The sequence below is a fragment of the Schistocerca serialis genome, chromosome 12 (assembly GCF_023864345.2).
Source record: "Schistocerca serialis cubense isolate TAMUIC-IGC-003099 chromosome 12, iqSchSeri2.2, whole genome shotgun sequence".
In the NCBI taxonomy this organism is placed as follows: domain Eukaryota; kingdom Metazoa; phylum Arthropoda; class Insecta; order Orthoptera; family Acrididae; genus Schistocerca; species Schistocerca serialis.
In genome coordinates, this window is record NC_064649.1 from 141,525,419 (window position 1) to 141,551,972 (window position 26,554).

At 40.9% G+C, this 26,554-nt stretch overlaps 1 protein-coding gene across 1 annotated transcript in view; it reads right to left on the minus strand.

Moving 5' to 3' along the window:
- Window positions 1–26,554, minus strand: part of LOC126428004 (solute carrier family 46 member 3-like) — a 510,919-nt gene that overhangs the window by 18,435 nt on the left and 465,930 nt on the right. The window contains exons 6-7 of the mRNA XM_050089887.1: window positions 6,110–6,247; window positions 258–341 (exon numbers count right to left, since the gene is read on the minus strand). Coding sequence (XP_049945844.1) covers window positions 258–341; window positions 6,110–6,247 — 222 coding nt within the window. The remainder of the gene's footprint in view (window positions 1–257; window positions 342–6,109; window positions 6,248–26,554) is intronic.

Genomic DNA, 26,554 nt, shown 5'->3' on the forward strand with positions numbered 1-26,554 from the left:
CAACCTACACACTGTGTAGTTTACAACAATATAGCAGAGATGCTGAGTTGTTACATTCCATCCTGGATTTTCCTTTGTCTGGCACTGAGTAGTTTATTGAGAGTGTGGTAATCCAGAAACACACAAGTTATCTGCATAATTTCATTTGAACCTAAAAGTACCTATCACATGGCTCTTTTTTATTTCTAAGCCATTATTTATTCATTGCATGTGACTATGAATGTAATGCTCCGATGCACGAGACAAGTGAAACTTACCCAACTCATCAGGTGGAACCAGTTTGGACATGATGGAGCGCATTGCGATGAATGATGTGCCATTAAGAATTTCTGCGATTGGTGCTGCAACAAAAATCATTATCATCAACACACATTGTTCAGAATGCAAAAAAAATTATGTTTAACAAACAATTGCGAACAATGAGGTGAGGAAAGGTCAACAAATTCAGCTCATTTATTTATTTGTTCGTCATGTACCATGGATCCCATCAAGATGTAGGATGTGGAATCAGCCAAGTATACACTAACACATGACAAAGACATTACGGAAACTTCAGATGTATACTGTATGTCCAATAAACTATTACTCCACTGCTTAGTGCTGTTTGTGTGTAACAATATCTACTTGATTACAATGATATATTTCAAAGAAAAATTCCTACATCTATATATGAAAAATGGAAATGAAGTCCCATGCTTCTTTACAGAGCATAGGGGAACATTGCGCGAGACCCGCACCGCCTTACTAGGCAAGGCCCTAATGGAGGTGGTTTGCCGTTGCCTTCCTCTGACCGTAACGGGGATGAATGATGATGATGAAGACAACACAACAACACCCAGTCATCTCGAGGCAGGAAAAATCCCTGACTCCGCCGGGAATCGAACCCGGGACCCCGTGCTCGTGAAGCGAGAACGCTACCGCGAGACCACGAGGGGCGGACACATCTATATATACAGAGTCCTGTTTATAGTACATTATTACTTATCATACAGCTTTATGACAAACACTGGTACTTGCTAAGTAGTTAGCAGTTCTTCTAAATTACCAATATGCCAAGATGCTTCTGGATTGAGTTCCAATAGGTAACAACTCTACTGGCTTTGTGCAACAAAGATGAATTTATTTCCTAGAAAAGATTTCACCTCCACCAGGTAATACAAGAAACCAGAGAATGTGTGAAGTACAGACAGCAGAAAGAAAAAATGAAAGAAACGGGAAAGGCAGCAATAAAAGACACGACACAACAGAGAAGATAGCACAAAATTGCCAAGTGCAAAGAACCATGTTTCAGACTGGAACATATGAAAAAAAATCTATGTGAAAATGTTGTGTAATTTTTAATAATTAGAATTTTAGGACTTTAATTTTTAGTTATTGAAAGTAGAATAGTAGATTATTAGGACTAGAGTGGTTATTAAAAGTTTTTTTGACTTTTGTAAAATTTTATATTTTTTGTAAAACCTAACATCCTTTAAAAATGTAAAGAAAAAACTAAGCAGTCAAAAGAAGCTGGAGTCATACAGGTGAGGAAAAGTAATTTCAGGATTTCATGAAAGATTAGTATCTTGGTTAGTTTTCTTAATGAAAAACATAGAAAATGCATAAAAAACTGGCAGCCTAAAAAACAGCAAGGTTTACATGGACAGCAGTCCATGACTTTGTCCAAGATGCAGTTTTTTTTTGGGGGGGGGGGGGGGGTGCAGTTTAAACTGTAACTGTATTTATTCTGCAGCTCTGTTTTTCCTGGATAATTTACTCTAAAAATGCATTGGAAGAGCACACACTGTAAATCACTGAGATAGGAAGTACTCTTACAGAGACTTGGGTCACTTTATGACAACTTCTCCAGCTCCATGCGGGTTATATAGGGTTTTAGAGTGGACTCTTAAGGCATCCACATGGCAGGAGGGAATGGGGCAGCAGTAGGCACTTGCTGCTGCTGGATTCTGGAACACAGACTTTATATTCATTGAAGAAACTGCATGAATTTCTGGAAATGATTGTCTGTGATGCACTAAACTACAGGCAGTGCTTTGCTAAAACTGATCAGAAATGCAACTGTCTTCTCAGTCACATCATCATTTAGGTGCACGCCAGTTACCTGAAGAAGGGATGAAAAAGAAGGCTGAACTGTTAGATTAGAAGGGTCTGCAAGAATGATGCGCATCACTATATAACTGATAACAGCTGTGAGAGCCTATGTACTTATTTATTTTATGGTCAAAACTTCCTGGCAGATTAAAACTGTGTACTGGACCAAAACTAGACTTCAGGACTTCTGCATTTTACAAGCAAGTGCTCTACCAACTGAGCTACCTGAGCATGACTCATGCCCTGTCCTCACAGCTTTACTTCCTCCAGCACCTCATCTCCTACCTTCGAAATTTCACAGACGTTTTCCTGCAAAACTTGCAGGACTGAAATGCATGGATGAAAGGATCCTGTGGAGACATTACTTAGCCACAGCCTGGGGATTGTCTTAAGAATGAACTCTGCAGTTGAGTGTGCACTAATATGAAACTTTCTGGCAGATTAAAACTGTGTGCCAGACTGGGACTTGAACCCACGACCTTTGCCTTTCTTCCTAAAGGAAATCATTGAGGACAGGTCGTGAGTTGTACTTGTGTAGCTCATACACAGCACTTTTTCTTGAAATGCAAAAGTCCTGGGTTTGCATACTGGGCCAGCACACAGTTTTAATCTTCCAGGAAGTTCCATATCAGCGCACATTCTGCTTCAGAGTGAAAATTCATTTTCAATATGTTAAGAGTGTTTGTTATGCCATTAGCAGTAAATTATGATGTCTCTTTTACCTTGGCATTGGTTTGAGCACTGTCATATGATTACTATCCAAACAGATTGATGAACTGTTGGAGTCTAGCTTACATTTTATCACGATGATTTTGATTTGACCATAAAAATAGTTTCTTCCACATGTTGCCTCATGTGTAAATGAGCCTGAAGATATAATGATTGGCTGTTGGTAAAACAAAGCATTGGCAAAAATTTTCTTGTGGCTGATTATTGGTGTAGGAAACACCTTACACACGTTGAAGATAGTACGGATACATCAACTGCCCGTGAAGTCCACTCTATGTGATGCTATATGATGTATCACATCATAAGGTGACACATTGTACTTTGATACCTGGATAATTCAGCCTGCAGAATGCATTCTTTCTAGTTAGGTGTATGAGTAAATCCTCATCTAACCTGATCTGCCACTTGTGGTAGGTACAATTTATTAAATTTCAATAGTGTGACAATAAACAGCAGCAAAGGTTGGTTTATTTGGATGTATTCTGTTTGGAAACACATTTGAGATAGCCTTAAGTCCATTAACACTTGTGTAGTGTTACATAAAAATCGCATTTTTTTGCTTACATAATAACTGTTTTGCCTTGGTTCAAGACAACACTTATCAAGCAAATCAATACTATGACAAGAACAACAACAGGTATTACTACCAAATCCACAATGAATATATCTGCAGACTGACTTCTACCAAAAAATGAATTTTAGTTAATGATCACAGACATTATTTGTTGAATTTTCTCTTTAACTTACTCACTGTAAATTTTAATAATGGAGAATTTATGAACATACATTTATAAAACAGTTTTTTGTTGAGGTATATGATGTCAAAGTTTGTAAGAGTATTCCTGAAATATCTTGTAGATGGCATCAAAGACAAAGTTAATTCCTGTTATCCAGGTTTTAGTAGTGCTAGTAAGTTCCTTACAAAATATATGTATTGAATGGTATTGTCTGTCAGATGGGAACTTCAAACTTCATGTCCCTTCTGGTGTCATTTGAGAGGTGAAGTCTTTATGTCAGCACTGGGTTTTGCCCTCTCCCTTCTCTCATAATCATGTAACACAAATATGTGAGCCCACTAGGCCTATACACAATCATTTCTGTCAGCTACTCTCAAGAATACAATTATCACATAGTACAAGGAAAAGGACAATTGTACATGGAGGAATAAATATGAAATGAATCTACCTTTCAGGATTTCTCAGGCAACAATGCCATGCAATTTCTTTTACTAACTTAGTAATGTGTAGTACTTTTCTCACTCTGATACTGGTACTGATAGGGGCTGTCGTGACTTCAGGAGTTGCTGAAAGTCTTGGGAAGCCTTTTTCATGCATGACCTATCTACTGCTGCTGCAACTTATGGAAAGTGATTGGATCTGAGACCAAAGTGCACTAACCTTATTCGGTGTTGTCTCAATAGGATGAAGGAGGACCTGGGTTCTGTCATGGTCATGGAGTGGTATTCAAACCATTCTAACACAACTGGAGGATGATAGAGTGGTGCAGTGCCTTGTTTAAAGTACAGACCAGCTGTTCAGTATGTAACACTTTGGGGCAGAGTGAATGACAATAATTACTGTTCTCTGACAGTGGGCTGGGTGATTTTCATGAATCATATCACAATTTGGGGGAATAGTTCAAGCTTGATAGACAGTAATTAACTGACATGCCAAAATGATCAGTTATTTAGTAATGTGAGCAGTTTCATTTTGTATTGTGTATGGGTGGTATGTGAAATGTAATCAAAAAGTAATGGGAATTTTTTAATTTCATGGGCTTCATACATGCTTTTGAGGGCTTGGTGAATTGTTACTTTCCAAAATGATGGATCAAAGAATTTGAAGTAAATTTCTTGTTAATTCTCTCAAAACTGTATAACAGATCAGCATTTGGTGGCCAATATATTCTAATAACTTCATGTTTAGCTCGCTTGAATCATAATTTATGTGGACACTGCTAGTCATTTCAATTGTTCCTTCTTTAGTATATTATTCAGGAAATGCAATTATTTCAATTTTAAGATGTGCACTAACAGGTACTTTGTGTTACTGCCTGCAATGTGTTGATTGTGATACACTGTTTCACTGTCTTTAAGTCCTGTTATTAGTTGTAGATGTGATGACTTGCTTATCCACAAATAACTGCAGCAATATGAGCTTGTATCTAAGATACTGCACATTTAGGGGCTTTATTCTAAGGTGTATCTTTTATTTCATAAATCACAACACTTTGGAGTAAAGTGCAGCACCACATTTGAAATGTTGACTTGGCTTTTGGTGAATCTATAAGAGTCTACAAATGGTATAAGAGTTCCAAAGATGATTGCCCTAGTACATCAATTACTGAAGTCAGTCTGGAAGGAGTAAAGAAAATGGTTGTGGAAAATGGCCAAATCTCCAAAGGAAGGTTGCTGATGAAGTTTGCATATACTCTGCCTCATGCCAAGCAATTTATTTTTGTTTTTATTTTTTTTTAGGTTTTGGGCACGAAACATGCAGCAACCCAGTCTGTTCCAAAATTGTCAAATTTCAACCAAAAAGAATTGCACATAGATGTCTCTCAGATATTCTTGAATGAAGTCAGCAAAGATTAAGAACTTCTACAGATGACTACAGTAGGTGACAAAAAGTGGGTATATGGCTATCACATTGAAATCGAGGCCCTGTTTTCACAATGGAAAACGCCTGAAGAGCAGAGACTGAAAAAAAATTCGAAAAGTTCAATCACATGTGAAGGTTCTTGTCACTATTTTCTTCAAGTACAATGGGATAGTGCATCAGGAGTTATGTTCATATGGTGATTAAGGAATACTGTCTGCAAGTTATGTGCCATTTGTGTGAAGCAGTCTGAAGAAAACAACCAGATTTGTGGCAAAACCACTCACGGAAATTATATCATTATAATGCTCGCACTCACACATCAAAGGTTGATCATGGTTTTTTTTGCTAAAAACAACACTATGCTGTTGCCTCCACTACCACATTTGCTGGACATGACCCCCTGCGACTTCTTTCTGGGACCGTATCTGAAGAGAGCCATAAAAGGATGTCATTTTGTCACCATCAATGAGACAAAAACAGAATTGTTTAAGGCAATAAACAACATAACAAAGATTGAGTTCCAGAAGTGATTCCAAGTTTGGAAAAACCATTGGCTCAGATGTATTGTATCTGAGGGGGATTACTCTGAAGGTGGTAAAGTTTATGATGATGAATAAATAAGGGTTCTCTAAGAAAAACAAAACTTCCCTTGAGTTTTAGATCATACCTCCTACAGTGAGTTTACTTACCCATGTAGATCATCCATGTGGTGTAACTGAAGGCGTACATGAAGCTTGAGATGATCTTGCTGGTGCATGAGAGGACTCCCACCAGGGCATCGTCCATCTTCATTACGTGGCTGAACACACCCACTGACACCATTGTTCCTATAAAACAAACAATGTATAGCATTATAGCCAACTGAAGATGACACACAAGTTTGTCTTTCCATATGTATGCCGTCTCGTGCTGCTGAGAAGGCTTGTACTCTTTCACATGTTAAATGTGCTGCACACCAAAGCAGCGTAACATTTCACACATTGTATTCCACGGAGATGGATCTCTTGGATGTCTAGGAAGAAGGCAGAAATGCATGTTTTACTTAAGTGAGATACAATGAAAAGACTTAAGAGGAGTTTGCAAGTGCTATGTTCCCAATGTTAAAGAAGCAAAATTTATGTACCTTTATCTTTGGAATCAATAAAATTAACACTAAATTTTTAGCAGTAACATATCCTTGTTATTTATATTGACTGAAGCAGAATTAAGAAATGAAATGCAAAAGAACTACAGATATTAATTTATTAAAATATGTAAATTTTTACATTACATATTTATGCATGAAATATCTAACTTTGTGCCCATTCAAACTAATGCCATGATTTTGCTTCAGTAGCGGTAGTAACTTGTAATATACCTGCTCACAAACTTTCATGTAGTTTTTCAGATATAGGAACATTAATCTCGATTTTCTCCAACTGTGTTACAGTTAAAGTTAAAAATAATAAAACTCAGTCATATCTCTAAATTAAGGTTCAAAAGCAAGCTGGGATCTCTTTACTACCTCTCTAGTTCTGCCATCTGCCTCCTTAAATTCATTTTATTTACATTTTTGCATAATTACCATTAACGTACATGAGTATAATCTGCATTTCCATAAAAGAAAAGGTTGGCCCTCAGTCTTAATGAATATACTACCAGGTCTAATTTTGTGTTTACTTTTGTGTGTGTCATCAATTTCCTAATTTATTTTGACTATTCCTAGTTAATATCTTTCGTTATAGGGTGAAATCGGTAATTGTTCTGTGACTTAGATTCCATTGTTGACTTATAAACAAATATAAATTCTGTAATAATTATAAACATTGAAAAAAGACTCATTAGGAGCCTTAAAATATTTATTTGGCTCTATTCAAAAATATATTAGCAAAGTCAGCCATTAATTAATTCCAAAGTAATTTCCAGTTTTGTCAAAAGTATTGTTTGTATGACTGTATCTGTTAATTTCATTATTTAAACAAATAATTCGGCCTAACCATTGTAGTAGAAGGAACTGTTAAAAAGAAGGAATTTTCTATATATTGAGTTAATTGAATGAGTTATGTTTTTATTTCTGTAAAGTAAACATCAAAACAATGTATACTTTCAGCACCTATTGTTGTGAGAACATATAAAGGCCCGATTTTTGGTCTTGGGACAGTCAGTCTACAGTCAGTTTTCAGACGAGAAACCTCATTAGATCAACAACAATGCATCAACTTAATCATGAGATAAGTGTAACACAAATAGCTCATGTATTAAAACAATGGCAGTGTCTGTTCCAGTAACCGTATTATTCCACAAGACTTGTGTGGTTATGTTTTTACAGCTCATAGATATTCAATGGTAAATTATTGTAGCAGTGTGCTGAAGTTTGCCTGCAAACTATTAATGAGGCTTGTCAAAAGTTAACCAACATTGAACTGGCCTAATTAACTGTGTAATATTGGTGTGGGGGGGGGGGGGGGGGTTGTGAACAGTGAAAGTAAATAACTGTAAAATGCAACTGTGCCATTGTCAGCTACGTCATTTACAGTAGACAGCATTGAACTTCCACCCCCTCCTCCCCCCCCCCCCCCCCAAATCATTTTTCAGCCAGTATAAAAACGCAGTTTGACAACAGTGAGGACTATCAATGAAGAAATAAAGCAGGTGAACGTCACATCCAGAGCTACATTAACTACTGTAGTTGAAAACCTAACAACCAAAACAAATAATCTGAAACAAGACATCATGTTGTAATCACAATGGGTGCCACTGGGCTATACAAGAATGAGGGCAAGTCAGCACTCAGAGGTTACAGGAAGTTACTGAGAAAACTATAGAACATGACTGTCACCATAATAAATGTATCAATATAATAGAAGGGAACATTCCACATGGGAAAAAATATATCTAAAAACAAAGATGATGTGACTTACCAAACGAAAGCACTGGCACATCGATAGACACACAAACAAACACAAACATACACACAAAATTCTAGCTTTCGCAACCAACGGCTGCCTTGTCAGGAAAGAGGGAAGGAGAGGGAAAGACGAAAGGATTTGGGTTTTAAGGGAGAGGGTAAGGAGTCACTCCAATCCCGGGAGCGGAAAGACTTACCTTAGGGGGAAAAAAGGACGGGTATACACTCGCACACACACACATTTCCATCCACACATATACAGACACAAGCAGACATATACAGAGGCAAAGAGTTTTGGGAAAAATAAATCTAAAAACAAAGATGATGTAACTCACCAAACGAAAGCGCTGGAATGTTGATAGACACACGAACAAACACAAACATACACACAAAATTCAAGCTTTCACAACCAACGGTTGCTTCGTCAGGAAAGAGGGAAGGAGAGGGAAAGACGAAAGGATGTGGGTTTTAATGGAGAGGGTAAGGAGTCATTCCAATAACAGGAGTGGAAACACTTACCTTAGGGGGAAAAAGGAACAGGTATACACTTGCGCACACACACACATATCCATCCGCACATATACAGACACAAGCAGACATTTGTAAAGGCAAAGAACTCTTTGCCTTTACAATACTTACAAACAGCCATATTCAAAGTAACACTATATTGGAACTTCCACCTAGTCTAATTAAGTTAAGGCAACAGATGTATGATCATGAGTATATATATAAAGAAACAAAATAATATAGTCGGCCGGAGTGGCAGTGCGGTTCGAGGCGCTACGTTCTGGAGCCAAGCGACCGCCACGGTCGCAGGTTCGAATCCTGCCTCGGGCATGGATGTGTGTGCTGTCCTTAGGTTAGTTAGGTTTAAGTAGTTCTAAGTTCTAGGGGACTGATTACCTCAGATGTTAAGTCCCATAGTGCTTGGAGCCATTTGAACCAAAATAATATGTATGAAGGAAAAACTCAATCAGTTAGTCAACAAAGTTTAGCGGACACAGAACCAAGATTGCATAATCCATTTTCGCTGAGGGAACTAAAAGAACTAGTACACATAACTGATGCAATTGGAAAAAATATCTCTTTTGAAGAGAATTTATCAATAGAAACCTCAAAGAGACTGTTGCAGAATAGAAAGAAGACAAAATCAAAGGCACCATTAAGATATTGTCAAAAGAAGAGGAAGAAGACGTCACCACTCATTAAGACATCAGTTCAGAGGAAGAAGAGTTCAGCATCCGAGAATACACCACAGGATTGCCCACACCTGAGGAGGAAAGTAACTCCATCTCACCTGAAAGATTTTTTACTGATAGGATTCAGAAAAAGGACAAAAAAATAAGCACAGGTTACTGAAATTAATAAAATTTCTTCAAGCAATACTGTGGAGAATTCTACAAACAGGCAGCATGTTCTCCGATACCATATTTATTATTTATTTACACGTCAAGTTCTATAGGACCAAATTGAGGAGCAAATCTCCAAGGTCATGGAACGTGTCAGTACATGAAATTACAACATAAATGTAGTAACAGATAAAAATAAAATGTTTATGAACCCGAAAAAAGTCAAGCCAGAAATTTAAGTAAATGCAATCAACAATACAACAAGAATTAGCTTAATTTTTCAAGGAACTCCTCGACAAAATAGGAGTGACCCATGAGGAAACACTTCAGTTTCGATTTGAAAGCGCGTGGATTACTGCTAAGGTTTTTGAATTCTAGTGGCAGCTTATTGAAAATGGATGCAGCAGTATACTGCACACCTTTCTGCACAAGAGTTAAGGAAGTCCGATCCAAACGCAGGTTTGATTTAGGCCAAGTATTAACTAAGTGAAAGCTGCTTGTTCTTGGGAATAAGCTAATATTGTTAACAAGAAATGAGAGCAAGGAATATATATATATTGAGACGCCAATGTCAAAATACCCAGGGGTCGATAACAGGTTCGCGAACTTATACCACTTACTGCGCGAACCGCCCGTTTCTGAGCCACAAATATCCATTTAGAATGAGAAGAGTTACCCCAAAATATAATACCGTACGACATAAGCGAATGAAAATAAACAAAGTAGACTAATTTTCGTGTCAAACAATCACTCACTTCAGATACTGTTCGAACAGTAAAAATGGCAGCATTCAGTCGTTGAACAAGATCCTAAACGTGGGCTTTCCACGACAGTTTACTATCTATCTGAACACCTAGAAATAGGAACTGTTCAGTTTCACTAATAATATGCCCAGTCTGCGAAATTGAAACGTCAGGTTTTGTTGCATTGTGTGTCGTTGTTGTTGTGGTCTTCAGTCCTGAGACTGGTTTGATGCAGCTCTCCATGCTACTCTATCCTGTGCAAGCTTCTTCATCTCCCAGTACCTACTGCAACCTACATCCTTCTGAATCTGCTTAGTGTATCCATCTCTTGGTCTCCCTCTACGATTTTTACCCTCCACGCTGCCCTCCAACACTAAACTGGTGATCCCTTGATGTCTCAGAATATGTCCTACCAACCGATCCCTTCTTCTAGTCAAGTTATGCCACAAACTTCTCCCCAATCCTATTCAATACTTGTTCATTAGTTATGTGATCTACCCATCTAATCTTCAGCATTCTTCTGTAGTACCACATTTCGAAAGCTTAGAAAATGTAAAAACTGAGTCTTACTGTGATTTAGCGTTAGTTTATTTTTTTTACAAGCTATGAACTTATGCCATGAATTGCATTACTTGAAAGCGAGCCAATGTTGCGCACACTACCAAGCTAGTGTAATCAGCAAACAGAAATATTTTAGAATTACCCGTAATACTAGAGGCCATATCATTTACATAAATAAGGAATAGGAGTGGCCCCAACACTGATCCCTGGGGCAGCCCCCACTTCACAGTACACCTCTCAGACCCCACATCACAGCCATTCTCAACACTGTGAATAATGACATTTTACTGTCTGTTGCTAAAGTAAGAGGTGCGTCATTTGTTAACTACTCCCCGTATTCTGTAATAGTCCAACTTCTGGAGTAATATCTTGTGATAAACACAATCAAACGCTGTTAAATGAAACAACAAGTTTACTATTACCAGTCACCGTTTTATTTATTTCCACGACGCCTTTCAAAGGTTTAAACCTCCATCATATTGTTATTAACAATAAATAATAATATAAATCCATCCGACAATGGAGGTTTAAACCTTTGAAACGCTTCGTGGAAATAAATAAAATGGTGACTGGTAACAGTAAATTTGTTGTTTCATTTAATGTCAATAGATTAGATTAGATTAGATTAGATTAATACTTGTTCCATAGATCATGAATACAACAGTTCATAATGATGTGGAACATGTCAGGTTAATAAAAGATGTCTGTACAAGATATTACATTACACCAAATATTGCATGACACTAATGTTTAATTTGTTTTTTCTCCCCTTAATTTATATCTAAAAATTCAGCCAATGAGTAGAAGGAGTTGTCATCTAGAAATTCTTTTAATTTATTTTTAAATGTTAGTAGGCTATCTGTCAGGCTTTTGATGCTGTTTGGTAGGTGACTGTATATATACTGTGAGGTTACTTAAATAGATGTCTGCAGGATGACCGTGGGTGGGCTCCAGCAATTATTCTGATTACACGTTTTTGAGGAATGAATACTTTTCTACTCAATGATGAATTACCCCAGAATATGATGCCATATGAAAGCAGTGAATGAAAGTAGGCGTAGTAAGCTAATTTACTGAGATTCTTATCACCAAAATTTGCAATAACCCTAATAGTATACGTAGCTGAACTCAGACGTTTCAGCAGACCGTCAATGTGTTGCTTCCAGTTTAACCTTTCATCAATGGACACACCTAAAAATTTTGAAAATTCTACCTTAGCTACAGACTTCTGTTCAAAGTCTATATTTATTACTGTAGTTGTGCCATTTACTGTACGGGACTGTATATACTGTGTTTTATCAAAATTGAAAGAGAGTCCATTTGCTCAGAACCACTTAATAATTTTGTGAAAAACATCATTTACAATTACATCACTTAGTTCTTGGTCGTTGGATGTTATTACTATACTTGTATCATCAGCAAAAAGAACTAACTTTGCATCTTCATCAATGTGGAATGGTAAGTCATTAATGTATATCAAGAACAGTAAAGGACCTAAGACCGAACCCTGTGGGACCCCGTACTTGATAGCCCCCCCCCCCCCCCCCAGTTTGAGGAATCAGCTGTTGTTTTAACATCACATGAACAACTTATTTCAACTTTCTGCATTCTTCCAGTTAAGTATGAATTAAACCATTTGTGCACTGCCCCACTCAAACCATAATGATTTAGCTTATCTAAAAGAATTCCACAGTCACGGTAAAGCCTAACCTAAAGTGTTCGCATTTAAAGACAATCAAACGCCTTAGTTTCATCAAAAAATATGGCCAGTGTTCGAAACCTTTTGTTTAACCCATCCAGTACCTCACAGAGAAAACGTAAACATGTACCGTGCGTGCGTCTGACTAGCTGTTATTTGGCGGAGGCGACGCTGCTATCGCCTGGACGGGGTTATATCGATAGTAGGTCGGTGGTCATAATGGCCTGGCTGATCAGTGTATAGTTGCTGCAGTCGTTGTGCAGACTTTAATTATTGCAATGTCGGCCAGGATGTCGGTACAAATTACTCCATTGTGCGGCGGTCGGACACAGCCGTGGGCAACCACGGCGCCAGCCCCACAGCTGACGTTTCGCTCGGACGCGTCCCCAGCGGACCCTGACATCGAAGCCCGGTTGCGGTGAATGCTACCCCGAAAAAAGCGCAGACTCACGCCGCTGCAGCTTCCTTTGTTTGCGGAAGTGGCCTTCGCAGAGTCGCTTTCGTTCCCGTTCCAGCTGGCGGGAAGGTCGGCGGCAGAAAAAAAAAAAAAGAAAAAAATACTGACAGAGCTGTTCAGAAATTAGTATCACTCAGTCAGTCTGTCTCCATTGGGAGTGGTTGCCCCTTTTTTCTGAACGAAATCTGTGTCGCGCGGCAGCTGCACGAGCTAATGTCACGCTTGCATCTACACTCTGCAAACCACTGTGGAGAACATAGCTGAGGGTACATCCCACTATACCAATTATCAAGAACTCCTCGCCTCCCATTGACGTACCGAGCGCGGGAAGAATGATTGTTTGAATGCCTCTGTGTGTGAAGTAATTAATCTAATCTAGTCCTCACGATCCCTATGTGTATTCCTAGAGTCATCATTTAAAGCCGCTTCTTGACACTTTGTAAATAGGCATTATTGGGATTGTTTATGTCTGTCTTCAGGAGTCTTACAGTTGAGTTCTTTAACTATCTCTGTGACACTCCCACGGATCAAACAAACCTTTGACCATTCGTGCTTCTCTTCTCTGTATAAGTTCAATATCCCCTGTTATTCCCATTTGGTATGGGTTCCACATATTTCAGCAGTAATCGCGAATGGGTCGTATGAGCGACTTCTAAGCAATCTCCTTTGTAGACTGATTGCACTTCATCAGTATTCTACCAATCATTCCGTCTCATATCCCTAAGGAGTGTATCTGTATGTTCAAAATGGTTCAAATGGCTCTGAGCACTATGGGATTTACGTCTGAGGTCACCAGTCCCCTAGAACTTAGAACTACTTAAACCCAACTAACCTAAGGACATCACACACATCCATGCCCGAGGCAGGATTCGAACCTGCGACCGTAGCAGTCGCTCGGCTCCAGACTGTAGCGCCTAGAACCGCTCGGCCACCCTAGCCGGCCTATCTGTATGTGTCTACCGATTCAAACTGCAACTTACTGATACTACAGTCATATGCTACCGATTCAATCTGTGACTTACTGATATTATAGCCATATGCTACAGATTCAAACTGTGACTTACTCATATTATAGTCATATCCTGCCGGTTCAAACTATGACTTACTAATATTATAGTCCTGTGCTACCGATTCAAACTGTGACTTACTGATGTTATAGCTATACGCTACCGATTCAAACTGTGACTTACTAATATCATAGTCCTATGCTACCTATTCAAACTGTGACTTACTGATATTAAAGCCATATGCTACCGATTCAAACTGTGACTTACTGATATTATAGCCATATGCTACCGATTCAAACTGTGACTTACTGATATTATAGCCATATGCTACCGATTCAAACTGTGACTTACTGATATTATAGCCATATGCTACCGATTCATACGGTGACTTACTGATGTTATAATTGTTCAAATGGCTCTGAGCACTATGGGACTTAACATCTGTGGTCATCAGTCCCCTAGAACTTAGAACTACTTAAACCTAACTAACCTAAGGACATCACACACATCCATGCCCGAGGCAGGATTCGAACCTGGGACCGTAGCGGTCGCGCGGTTCCATACTGAAGCGCCTAGAACCGCACGGCCACACGGGCCGGCTACTGATATTATAGCCCTATGCTACCGATTCAGACTGTGACTTACTGATATTATAGTCATATGCTGCCGATTCAAACTGTGACTCACTGATATTATAATCATCTGCTATTGCCTTTTTTTCCCCCTTTTGTGAAGTGCACGATTTTACACTCTTGAACATTTAAAGCTTTTTTGCCAATCCTTGCACCATTTAGAAATCTTAACAAGATCTGACTGAATATTTGAGCAGCTTAATTCAGTTTCTACTTCATTACATTGGCTTAGTGCATAAGTTCCTACCGTTTTTGTTTTGCACGTTAGTATTCTGAATGCTGTGGGTTTATTTATCGACTGTCATTTTTATTTGTTGTTCACTGTTGTTATCTGAGTTTACATGTTGTCATTTTGTCATTTGGAGGTAGTGAGTGGAGCAGTGGAAGCTAGAAAATGGAGTGCAAAGTGGAGAAATCGGAACGTTTCCGACATATTCTTTTGTTTGAGTTCAGTAATGGGGCGACAGCAGCAGATGCATTTGATCCGTGTATGGGGGTAACGCCACTGAGCAGTACCCGACAAAAGAGGAATGTTTTAAAGTTTTAAGGAGGATCCAGAATGAGATTTTCACTCTGCAGCGGAGTGTGCGCCGATATGAAACTTCCTGACAGATTAAATCTGTGTGCCGGACCGAGATTCGAACTCGGGGCCTTTGCCTTTCGGGGGCAAGTGCTCTACCATCTCTTTTCTTTTGTTTTTGTTGATCTCATTTTGTTCTATATTCTTCGTTGTATATGTTCGGGGCGGACGTCTCATGGCAAACGTTCAGGTTGTTCGTTGATTCGTTCACTCAGTTTTTTCATTAAAGAGTGTAACTAACCCCCTGACCGAACACGCTGAGATACCGTGCCAGCTGTATCTGAGCTACCCAAGCACGACTCACGCCCCGTCCTCACAGCTTTGCCTCAGCCAGTATCTCGTCTCCTACCTTCCAAACTTTGCAGAAGCTCTCTTGCAAAGTGAAAATCTCATTCTGGAAACGTCCCCCAGGCTGTGGCTAAGCCATGTCTCTGCAATATCCTTTCTTTCAGGAGTGCTGCAAGGTTTGCAGGAGAGCATCTGTAAAGTTTGGAAGGTAGGAGACGAGATACTGGCAGAAGTAAAGCTGTGGGGACGAGGTGTGAGTCGTGCTTGGGTAGCTCAGTTGGTAGAGCACTTCCCCGCGAAAGGCAAAGGTCCCGAGTTCGAGTCTCGGTCCGTCACAGAGTTTTAATCTTCCGGGCCGACTTGGAGCAGGAGAGGCATCATAGGACATTTTAAATCCCAGTGTCTATACTTTTACAAATAAATTCATAAAACTTTGTCAGCATCACCAGGAAGGATTCAGGATTCACACTCATTGCAGTGGAAGTTCGAAAACATAACAAAATATTTTTTTTACGTGTGAAATTTCATCATTTTTTCACTTACTAATGGCTGCATTTGTTGCTATAGGTACACTTTTCTTCATAAGTTACAGAGATTCTTCGATGAATTTTGCACAGCATACATACCATACTTACAGGTGTATGAAACTCTAGAATTTATTTAATTTATGAAAAAAGAATGATCTGTTGTATTTTAAACTTCATGTTTAGAAAAAACACAAATTTTGTAGTTAATTACCTCAATTTTTACCACAGTTTTTAATCGATTTGGAAAATTCTAGAGTTTCATACACCTTTAAGTATGGTTTGTTTGCTGTGCAAAATTCATCGAACCATCTCTCTTACTTTTGAAGAAAAGTGTACCTATAGCAACAAATGCTGCCATTAGTAAGTTAAAAAATGACGAAATTTCACATGTAAAAAAGATTAGTTCGTTATGTTTTCGAACCTCCACTGCTATGAGTGTGAATTCTGAATCCTTCCTGATCACGCTTTCAAAGTTTTATGAAATTACTTGTAAAAGTATAGACAGTGGAAATTAAAATGTCCTGTGGTGCCTCTCCTGCTCCAAGTCGTCCCGTTTGACGTCCAACCCCACTTAAGGAGGATCGTTTGGGCATTAGTGACTCGGCTTTCAGAAAGGGCTTCGGGGTTTGATGTAGATCGTTAAAACGCATTATCCACGGTGGTACACTTAAATGTACACGAGAAGTGGCAAATGTGATCAATTGTGATCAACAACCATCGTGCGAAATTTGCATGCAATGGGGAAGATTCGGAAATCTGGTGTCTGGATAGCACATGCTCTACGTCAAAATGACAGCTGGTGGCTGTAGGTGCATCTCTGCTTTCTCTGCTGGCTCATGATCAAAACGAATCATTCCTACCCTGTATCTTTATTGGTGACGAGAAATGGTGTCTTTATGCTAACATAAGGAAAAGAAAGGAATGCTTGCGCCCGAAGAAAGCGGCCACTCCCTGTACAAATAGCTGCACATATCCACAAAACATAATTTTATGCATTTGGTGCAAAAGCGGCGGTGTAGCGTACTGCCTTCGACCATAGATACTAGTAGACTGGCCTTGCTGTGCAGAAGCTATAGGGCTGGTGTGGCTCCAACATAAACCACGTGACTGTTGGCAAAACGTGGCGGGATTTCAAATGAGCGGTCTGCCATCCTGTGTTTGTATCGTATTTTACCCACATTTCTCAATTGACTGCCAAACGCTTCCAACAAAAATTACTTTTTTGTTTGCGAAAAATTATGTCAGAACTACATTTGACCTTGATTTGTTCACAGTACCATTTATAAAATCAAAAAAATATATCGAACGCCCCTCTGGTGGGCAGCGGAATTAAATTACTATAAACTATCAGTTAAAGTAAAATGTCGTTAAAATTCTTTTAAACAGTGAGAGTGACCTCGTGTCAAAACTTTAAATATTGGATTCGCCGCGTTTTGAGCTCTAGTCACTTATAAAAGAAAATGGGATATGGGAATTATGTCAACTATAGGTCCCAAAATTGTCGACTTTAGGAGCAGGTCCATTTTAGAGTGTCAATTTTAGGTGCACTTCAAAGGTTCAGTTCCTACTATTTTTACAAAAGTTTAAACTATCAGTTTAAAAAAAATGATATTTTATATGAAAGGTGAGACTCTGAAGTTTCAGAAAATAATTTTTGAACCTACATTTATTTAATAGTATTACAAGGCAGAAAAAAATGCTCTTCATGTGTCGACTATAGGTGCTCTTACCTTATTATAATCTCACTTGTATATACAAAATGGCGCGTAAGTGCAGATGACTTAAAGCTTTTCCGTTTCAGGGCCTGTATCCAAAGCTGTCTTCGGTTTTCATCCTTAGGGAACCTATGAGTAGGAACGAGAAACAGTTATACTTACTCCTGTAACCGAATTATGACAGATACGTTCCAAAATGTAATATGAGTCTGACTTTACAGGCATCACTTTCAACACTTTAATTTACGTGATACTCTATTTCAAGTGTAAAAAAACATATAAAAGTCACGTCAGCAGATTTCAATAAACGCATCTGTATTATCATAGAAACACACGTGAAATCTAATGCCATTTCCCCCTACAAAACGCTGAGTACAGCCATAAGCGCAACACGAAACAACCATGTTTTGCCAACATTCACGTGACTTTAGCCCAGAGATGTTGGACCCACGAAAATGACGTCAGGGCCAGTCTATTATATTTATGGTCGAAGCGTACTGCCAACTGCTTCCCCCACGTGCAACCATCACCGCTGAATTAGCCGAGCAGCCTAAGGCACATCAGTCATGGACTGTGCGGCTGGTCCCGGCGGAGGTTCGAGTCTCCCTCGGGCATGAGAGTGTGTGTTTGTCCTTAGGATAATTTAGGTTAAGTAGTGTGTAAGCTTAGGGACTGATAACCTTAGCAGTTAAGTCCCATAAGATTTCACATACACACAAACCCGGCTGTCATTTATTGTCAACAACTGAGAAGTCTTGCAGACGCAATCCAAGACCAACAACGAGGGAGACTGCGTCAAATGATGTTATTCCACGATAACATCCGCCCACATTTTGCTACACTGACAAAAATCTCTGTACACGAGTTGTGTTGGAAAGTCATCCCGACCCGTTTTATTCACCCGATCTTCCACCCTCAGATTTTCACGTTTCCGCTCTTCATCTAACAACCATCAAACAACTCCGTTTCCACAAGAAAATGTACTCCAAACATGGCTCGACCAGTTCCTCGCCTCAAAACCACGTGGAATTGAAAAGTTACCACAGCGTTGGAAGACTGCTGTAAATAGTGAAGAAGAATATTATTGATGGCTAAAGTCTCTGTTATGTGTACCTGTTGTGTTTATTAAACTTATGAAAAAACGCTACGAACTTATATAAACCAAGCCGATAGACGAGTTTGAGGCTATTATTAATATTGTCCAAAGGGTCTTTGATGTACAGCGTGAACAACAAGGCGGCTGACCCGAAGCTACTTCTGAGTCAGTTACTTCTCCCTCCAGTTATGTCCATAATTTCACGCCCTGACAGCTGCTTCAACGCGTCTGCATTTACCCACTGGTTCAGCTTAATCTCTTTTACTAAAAACTAGCCTTTTGCCTGCGAAAGCATGTGTTACACATATTTCAAAGGGTGTTTCCATAAGACCGTGCAAAAATTTAACAGGACATAAAGCATGCTCCACTGAACAATTTCAGGTAGGGAACCTAGTGAAGCCAGCTTAAGGAGATAATAGAAATAAGATCACTTTACTGTGTACTTTTCTTTATTTACATTAGTTACAGGAGGCATACGTTCAATGCTGGAGGGTTTCTTGGAGAATGGCAGCCCATTCTTCATGGAGTGCTGCACTGAGGAGAGGTATCGATGTCGGTCGGTGAGGCGTGGCACGAAGTCGGCGTTCCAAAACATCCCAAAGGTGTTCTCTAGGATTTAGGTCAGGACTCTGTGCAGGCCAGTCCATTACAGGCATGTTGTTGTCGTGTAACTACTCCGCCGCAGGCAGTGCATTATGAACAAGTGCTCGATCTTGTTGAAAGATGCAATCGCCATCCCCGAATTGCTCTTCAACTGTGGGAAGCAACAAGATGCTTATAACATCGATGTAGCCCTGTGTTGTGATAGTGACGCGCAAAATAACAAGGGGTGGAAGCCTCCGCCATGAAAAACACGATCACACCATAACCCCACCGCCTCCGAATTTTACTGTTGGCACTACACACGCTGGCAGATGACGTTCACCGGGCTTTCGTCATATCCACACCCTGCCATCGGATCGCCGCATTGTGTACCGTGACTCGTCACTCCACAAAACGTTTTTCCACTATTCAATCGTCAAATGTTCACGCTCCTTACACCAAGCGAGGCGCCGTTTGCCATTTACCGGAGCGATGTGTGGCTTATGAGTAGCCCGCTCGACCGTGAAATCGAACTTTTCGCACCTTCCGCCGAACTGTCATAGAACTCGCGCTATATCCTGATGCAGTTTGTAATTCCTGTGTGATGGTCTGGATAGATGCCTGCCTATTACACATTACGACCCTCTTCAACTGTCGGCGGTCTCTGTCAGTCAACAGACGAGGTCGGCCTGTACGTTTTTGTGCTGTACATGTCCCTTCAGGTTTCCACTTCAGTATCACATCGGAAACAATGGACCTAGGTATGTTTAGGAGTGTGGAAATCACGCGTACAGACGTATGACACCCAATCACCAGACCACATTCGAAGTGTTCCGCGGAGCGCCCCATTCTGCTCTCTCACGATGTCTAATGGCTACTGAGGTCGCTCATACGGAGTACCTGGCAATAGGTGGGACAACGCACCTAATATTAAAAATTTATGTTTTTGGTGGTGTCCGGATACTTTTGATCACATGTTCGCATCCTTTCACCACAAGGAGTATTATACAACAATGTTGTAATAATAACATGACTGCACTCGTTCATATGTCGTACCTCGGAAGTCATTCGTTTCAGGGACCGATGCTGATTACGATTACTTGCTTTTTCCATTCTACTGTATTTTCCCTTTTCGTTTGTACCTGTAAATAGCGTAGTGCTCTCTATAAAGGCTGTCCCACTCGAAACAGTTCCCACAAACATGTGTAGTAATTCCGCTGAAGTTGTATCGTGTAATCTGTGGCATTTGACGTTGCAACATCGTTTGACATAACAGTGTGTTCTGGCGCTTCGTATTGGCTGGAGCTCAGTACTCAGTTTTTAGTGACAAATGTATTGCTATTCTTTCGAAGAGCGCGTGTTTCTTGTAATACAATACTGGATTACTGTTTCAAAAAAATGGCTCTGAGCACTATGGGACTCAACTGCTGTGGTCATTAGTCCCCTAGAACTTAGAACTAGTACAACCTAACTAACCTAAGGACATCACACACACCCATGCCCGAGGCAGGATTCGAACCTGCGACCGTAGCAGTCGCGCGGATCTGGACTGCGCGCCTAGAACCGCTAGACCACCGCGGCCGGCCGATTACTGTTTCCATTAAACACGTGAGCGAATGTTTGTTGAAAGGTTTGGTGACCAGCATTGTTGTTGTTGGTGTTGCGGTCTTTAGTCCTGAGACTGGTTTGATGCAGGTCTCCATGCTACTCTATCCTGTGCAAGCTTCTTCAACTCCCAGTACCTACTGCAACCTACATCCTTCTGAATCTGCTTAGTGTATTCATCTCTTGGTCTCCCTCTACGATTTTTACCCTCCACGCTGCCCTCCAATACTAAATTCGTGATCCCTTGATGCCTCAGAACATGTCCTACCAACCGGTCCCTTCTTCTAGTCAAGTTGTGCCACAAACTCCTCTTCTCCCCAATTCTATTCAATACCTCTTCATTACTTATGTGATCTACCCATCTAATCTTCAGCATTCTTCTGTAGCACCACATTTCCAAAGCTTCTATTCTCTTCTTGTCCAAACTATGTATAGTCCATGTTTCGCTTCCATACATGGCTACACTCCATACAAATGCTTTCAGAAACGACTTCCTGACACTTAAATCAATTCTCCATGTTAACAAATTTCTCTTCTTCAGAAACGCTTTCCTTGCCATTGCCAGTCTACATTTTATATCTTCTCTACTTCGACCATGATAAGTTATTTTGCTCCCCAAATAGCAAAACTTCTTTACTACTTTAAGTGTCTCATTTCCTTATCTCATTCCCTCAGCATCACCCGACTTAATTCGACTACATTCCATTATCCTCGTTTTGCTTTTATTGATGTTCATGTTATATCCTCCTTTCAAGACACTGTCCATACCGTTCAACTGCTCTTCCAAGTCCTTTCCTGTCACTGACAGTATTACAATGTCATCGACGAACCTCAAAGTTTATATTTCTTCTCCATGGACTTTAATTCCTACTCCGAATTTTTCTTTTGTTTCCTTTACTGCTTGCTCAATATACAGGTTGAATAACATTGGGAAGAGGCTACAACCCTGTCTCACTCCCTTCTCAACCACTGCTTCTCTTTCATGTCCCTCGGCTCTTATAACTGCCATCTGGCTTCTGTACAAATTGTAAATAGCCTTTCGTTCCCTGTATTTTACCCCTGCCGCCTTCAGAAATCGAAAGAGAATATTCCAGTCAACATTGGCAAAAGCTTTCTCCAAGTATACGTAAGTTTGCCTTTCTTTAATCTTTCTTCTAAGATAAGTCGTAAGGTCAGTATTGCTTCACGTGTTCCAACATTTCTACGGAATCCAAACTTATCTTCCCCGAGGTCGGCTTCTACTAGTTTTTCCATTCGTCTGTAAAGGAGTCGCGTTAGTATTTTGCAGCCGTGACTTATTAAACTGGTAGTTCGGTAATTTTCACATCTGTCAACAGCTCCTTTCTTTGGTATTGGAATTATTATATTCTTCTTGAAGTCTGAGGGTATTTTGCCTGTCTCATACATTTTTCTCACCGGATGGTAGAGTGACCAGCATATAGCACCTAAACAGTGCATACAAAAGTTATTGAACGAGATGGTGGGCGGTGGAACGGCGTTGGATCTTCACGGCGGGCGACGGCCACCGTTGTCGGAAAAAAGTGAGATACGTGAAATAACGATTATTGTCCTCTCCTAAAAAGTCTGTCCTACGTTAATCTTAGGAATGTGGAATGTCACGAAGCACATGTCTTAGAGGTGCGAAGAAAGCCAGCATGTATCCATACAGATTTGCAGTTGTTCAGGAACTGAATGTCAATGACAAAGACAAGCACATTGCATTTTGCCGTTGGTAGACTGAGGCAGCTGCTACCCCACTTTTCAATCAGTGTCTTTAACAAAAAGGAAGATATTCGCATTTTCTGTGCTCCAACAGGAGCGATTTTCCGCTGGTACACTGATGTGCCAAACATAATGACTACCGTCTTAACAGTGTGTCGGTCCACCATTGTAACGCCGCGCGGGATTAGCCGAGCGGTCTAAGGCGCTGCATTCATGGACAGTGCGGCTGGTCCCGGTGGAGGTTCGAGTCCTCCCTCGGGCATGGTTGTGTGTGTGTTTGTTCTTAGGATAGTTTAGGTTCAGTAGTGTGTAAGCTTAGGGACTGATGACCTTAGCAGTTAAGTCCCTTAAGATTTCATACACACAGACACAGTTTGCCGGTCGGAGTGGCCGAGTGGTTCTAGGCGCTTCAGTTTGGAACCGCGCTACCGCTACGGTCGCAGGTTCGAATCCTGCCTCGGGCATGGATGTGTGTGATGTCCTTAGGTTAGTTAGGTTTAAGTAGGGGACTGATGACCTCAGATGTTAAGTCCCATAGTGCTTAGAGCCACACACACACACCTTTGTAACGCATTGCAGAAGTGATACAGCAACTGCTGGCTATCTTCTGGAGGTCGCAGTCGACGTGGTCACGCAGTTCATGTACTTTATGAATCTATACTCCCAAATGTATTCCATTGGTTTCAGATCAGGTGAAGTCAATGGCCAAGGTATCAACACTGGCGTAAAAATAATGTCTTTTGTAAAGTTCTACATGACTGTGGATCCCAGGTATAAAAAGTTAATTGTGGCATTGTCACACGGACAGTTATCATGCTGGAAAATGTCAGCACCACTGACATCAAGCGAGAAGGGATACAGGTGGCCCGCGATAATGTTGTACACCTGTCCTGATGCCTTTGATTAGATCCACCGTTCCCATGGAGGCCGGGGGGAAATTACGAGGGACGTTTAGTAAATAATGCAACACTTTTTTTCTTCCCAGTTTCACTTGAAAAAATGCGGAATTTGTTGTCGGACAACTTACAATAACCCCGTCTCAGCCCCTATAGTTTTATGAAGTTCTGATAGGTGGCAGTGGTAACCTAACCTTGAAAATGGCATCTGTAACAAGGAGAGGGCTTCCGTTGAGTTTCTTTTGAGGGAAAAGCAGAGCATCAAAAATATTAAAAGGCGTTTTCAGAATGCCTACAGAGATCTGGTGGTGAACAAAAGCACGACGAGTCTCTGGGCGATGCCTCTGTCTTTGCCGACCGACCGCACACAGCTGTGACTCGTGCAGTGATGGAACGTGTGGACACTCTCATTCGAGGTGGTCGATGGATTGCAGTCCAACACCTCGCTGCACAACTGCACCTCGCTGTTGATAGGGCTGACACACTCGTCCACCACTTGGGATACTCAAAAGGTGTGCGCCAACAAGGATCCACGCCGCGTAACAGAAGATCATAAAGGGGAATGAAGGAGTATCTACGCGGAATTGGTTGCGCGTTAAGAGGCTGATCGTAATAATACTTTGTCGGACGTACTCACAGGCGATGACACATGGATTCATCAGTTCGAACTAGAAACAAAAGGGTAATCCACCATGTGGTGTGACACCACACCTGCTCTGAAGGAAAAGTTCAGAGCCATACCCTCAGCTGCTAAAGTCATGGCGACAGTCTTCTAGTACTCTGAAGGGGTTATTCTGTTCCATGTCCTCCCTCAAGGTGCAATGATCGACTCTGTGCTAACCTCACGAAAATGAAGAAACGAGTTTAGCCCGCTTGTCCCCAGAAAAATGCAAACAGACTTCCCCATCTCCATTACAACGCAGGACCTCACACAAGACTGCACACCCGAGACGAGCTGAAGAAACTTTAATGGACTGTTCTTCCTCATTCAACCTACAGCCCAGATCTCGCACCTGCCAGCTTCCATCTGTTTGGCCACATAAAGGATGCATACGATGCAAAACAGTGTGTGGATGATGGGGAGGTTGTTAATGCAGCAAGACGTTGGCTCCGACGTTGGCCAGTAGATGATGATGATTGTTTGGTTTGTGGGGCGCTCAACTGCGCGGTTATCAGCGCCCGTACAAATTCCCAACCTTTTCTCAGCCCAATCTCGCCACTTTCACGAATGATGAGGCAGGTGAAAATCCCTGACCCCGCTGGGAATCGAACCCGGGACCTCGTGCTTGGGAAGCGAGAACGTGACTGCGAGACTACGAGCTGCAGACTTCACCAGTAGAGGGGTACCAGTCGGGCATACAGGTTCTCCCAGTAAGGTGGCATAACGCAGTCGTATTGACCAGAGATTGTATTGAAAAATAAGGTTTTGTAGCCAAAAGAGTGGGGAATAATATGGCATATTCGGAACCTGAATAAAACCAGCCTGCTTTCAGAAAAAAATGTGGTACTTATTTAACGCCCCTCATATGTAGCATGATAGTGCCCCCTTCCCCCCCCCCCCCCCTCAGCCTGCATCAGTGGTGCAGTATGTGTTTCGAGCACCTGTTCTCTTGGGATGGTAGCATATTGGATCATGTAACGAATAACGTGGTTCATTCCACCAGACAAGGCGTTTCGATGCATGCATGGTCCAATCCACTCCTATCGTAATTGACGATATTGCTGTGTCAACATGGGTACATGTAGCGGTCATCTGCTACATGCGTTGAACAGTGCATTCCGAAACACTTGTGCCTGGTCAAGCATTGTACCTTGCTGCGAGATGTGTCAGATGTGCCTAATTGTCATTAAATAGTCCCTCAACAACTGTGCAAGAATCCATGTAATATATTTGCAGTTGTGAACAGGGACGTGCATCAGCTGTATGGCGAAATGGCGCCAGTGAAAATTTGTAGCGGACGAACCTGCATTTCCTGCTTATCACGAGCATTCCTCTTACTATTAGGCTGTCTGAGCAGGATTCATGGCCAGACCCAAAACTTCCATAGGTCGTCTACTAGCATGTATCTGTAACCTGCACTTTTTCACCCATTATCTATATTTCAGTACAGGGGAGACATTTTAATTGAAAGTCGCTTGCCTGCCGAGTGCTGGTCATGGACACGCAGTTGATGACATACATAGGTTTAGGTCCGGCCGTGAAACATGCTCGTATAGCCTAAGCTCGCGGCGAATCTTAGCGACAAACAGGAAACCCGGGTTCGAGTCCCAGGCAGGCACAAATTTTCAGTGTCGTCATTCCATCATACAGCTGACTGTTTACCATATTCGCAACTGGGAATACATATCATGCATTTGACAACAGCTGTAATCGCTACAGCGCCTGTTCCTTTGCACGTGCATGCAAGTCCCAGGGAATATTGGATCGTACTTCTCAACAACATAGGCACAGCAACATCTCATTGTATCATACTTTGCATAAATGCTGTCAGACAGTAGCACACGAACACCTAGCCGGCTTCACCATTTCAGAAATACTCGTTATGAGGCAGTGGAAGATAACAACCTGCTCTTTTGTAAAAGTCGCTTATGTCAACAGACTTCCCCATTTCCTGCCTGTATCGTAGCTAGAATGACTCCCCGTTCGTCTCCACTTAAATACTTTTCTTATGACGCCGCGTACCTGAAACGCCACCAGTCAGGATTTTGAACCGCGATGTGCGTTGGTCACAATGTTTTCATTGACCAGTGTCCATTTCCTCTTTAGGAATCGAACTGATTCCCCAAA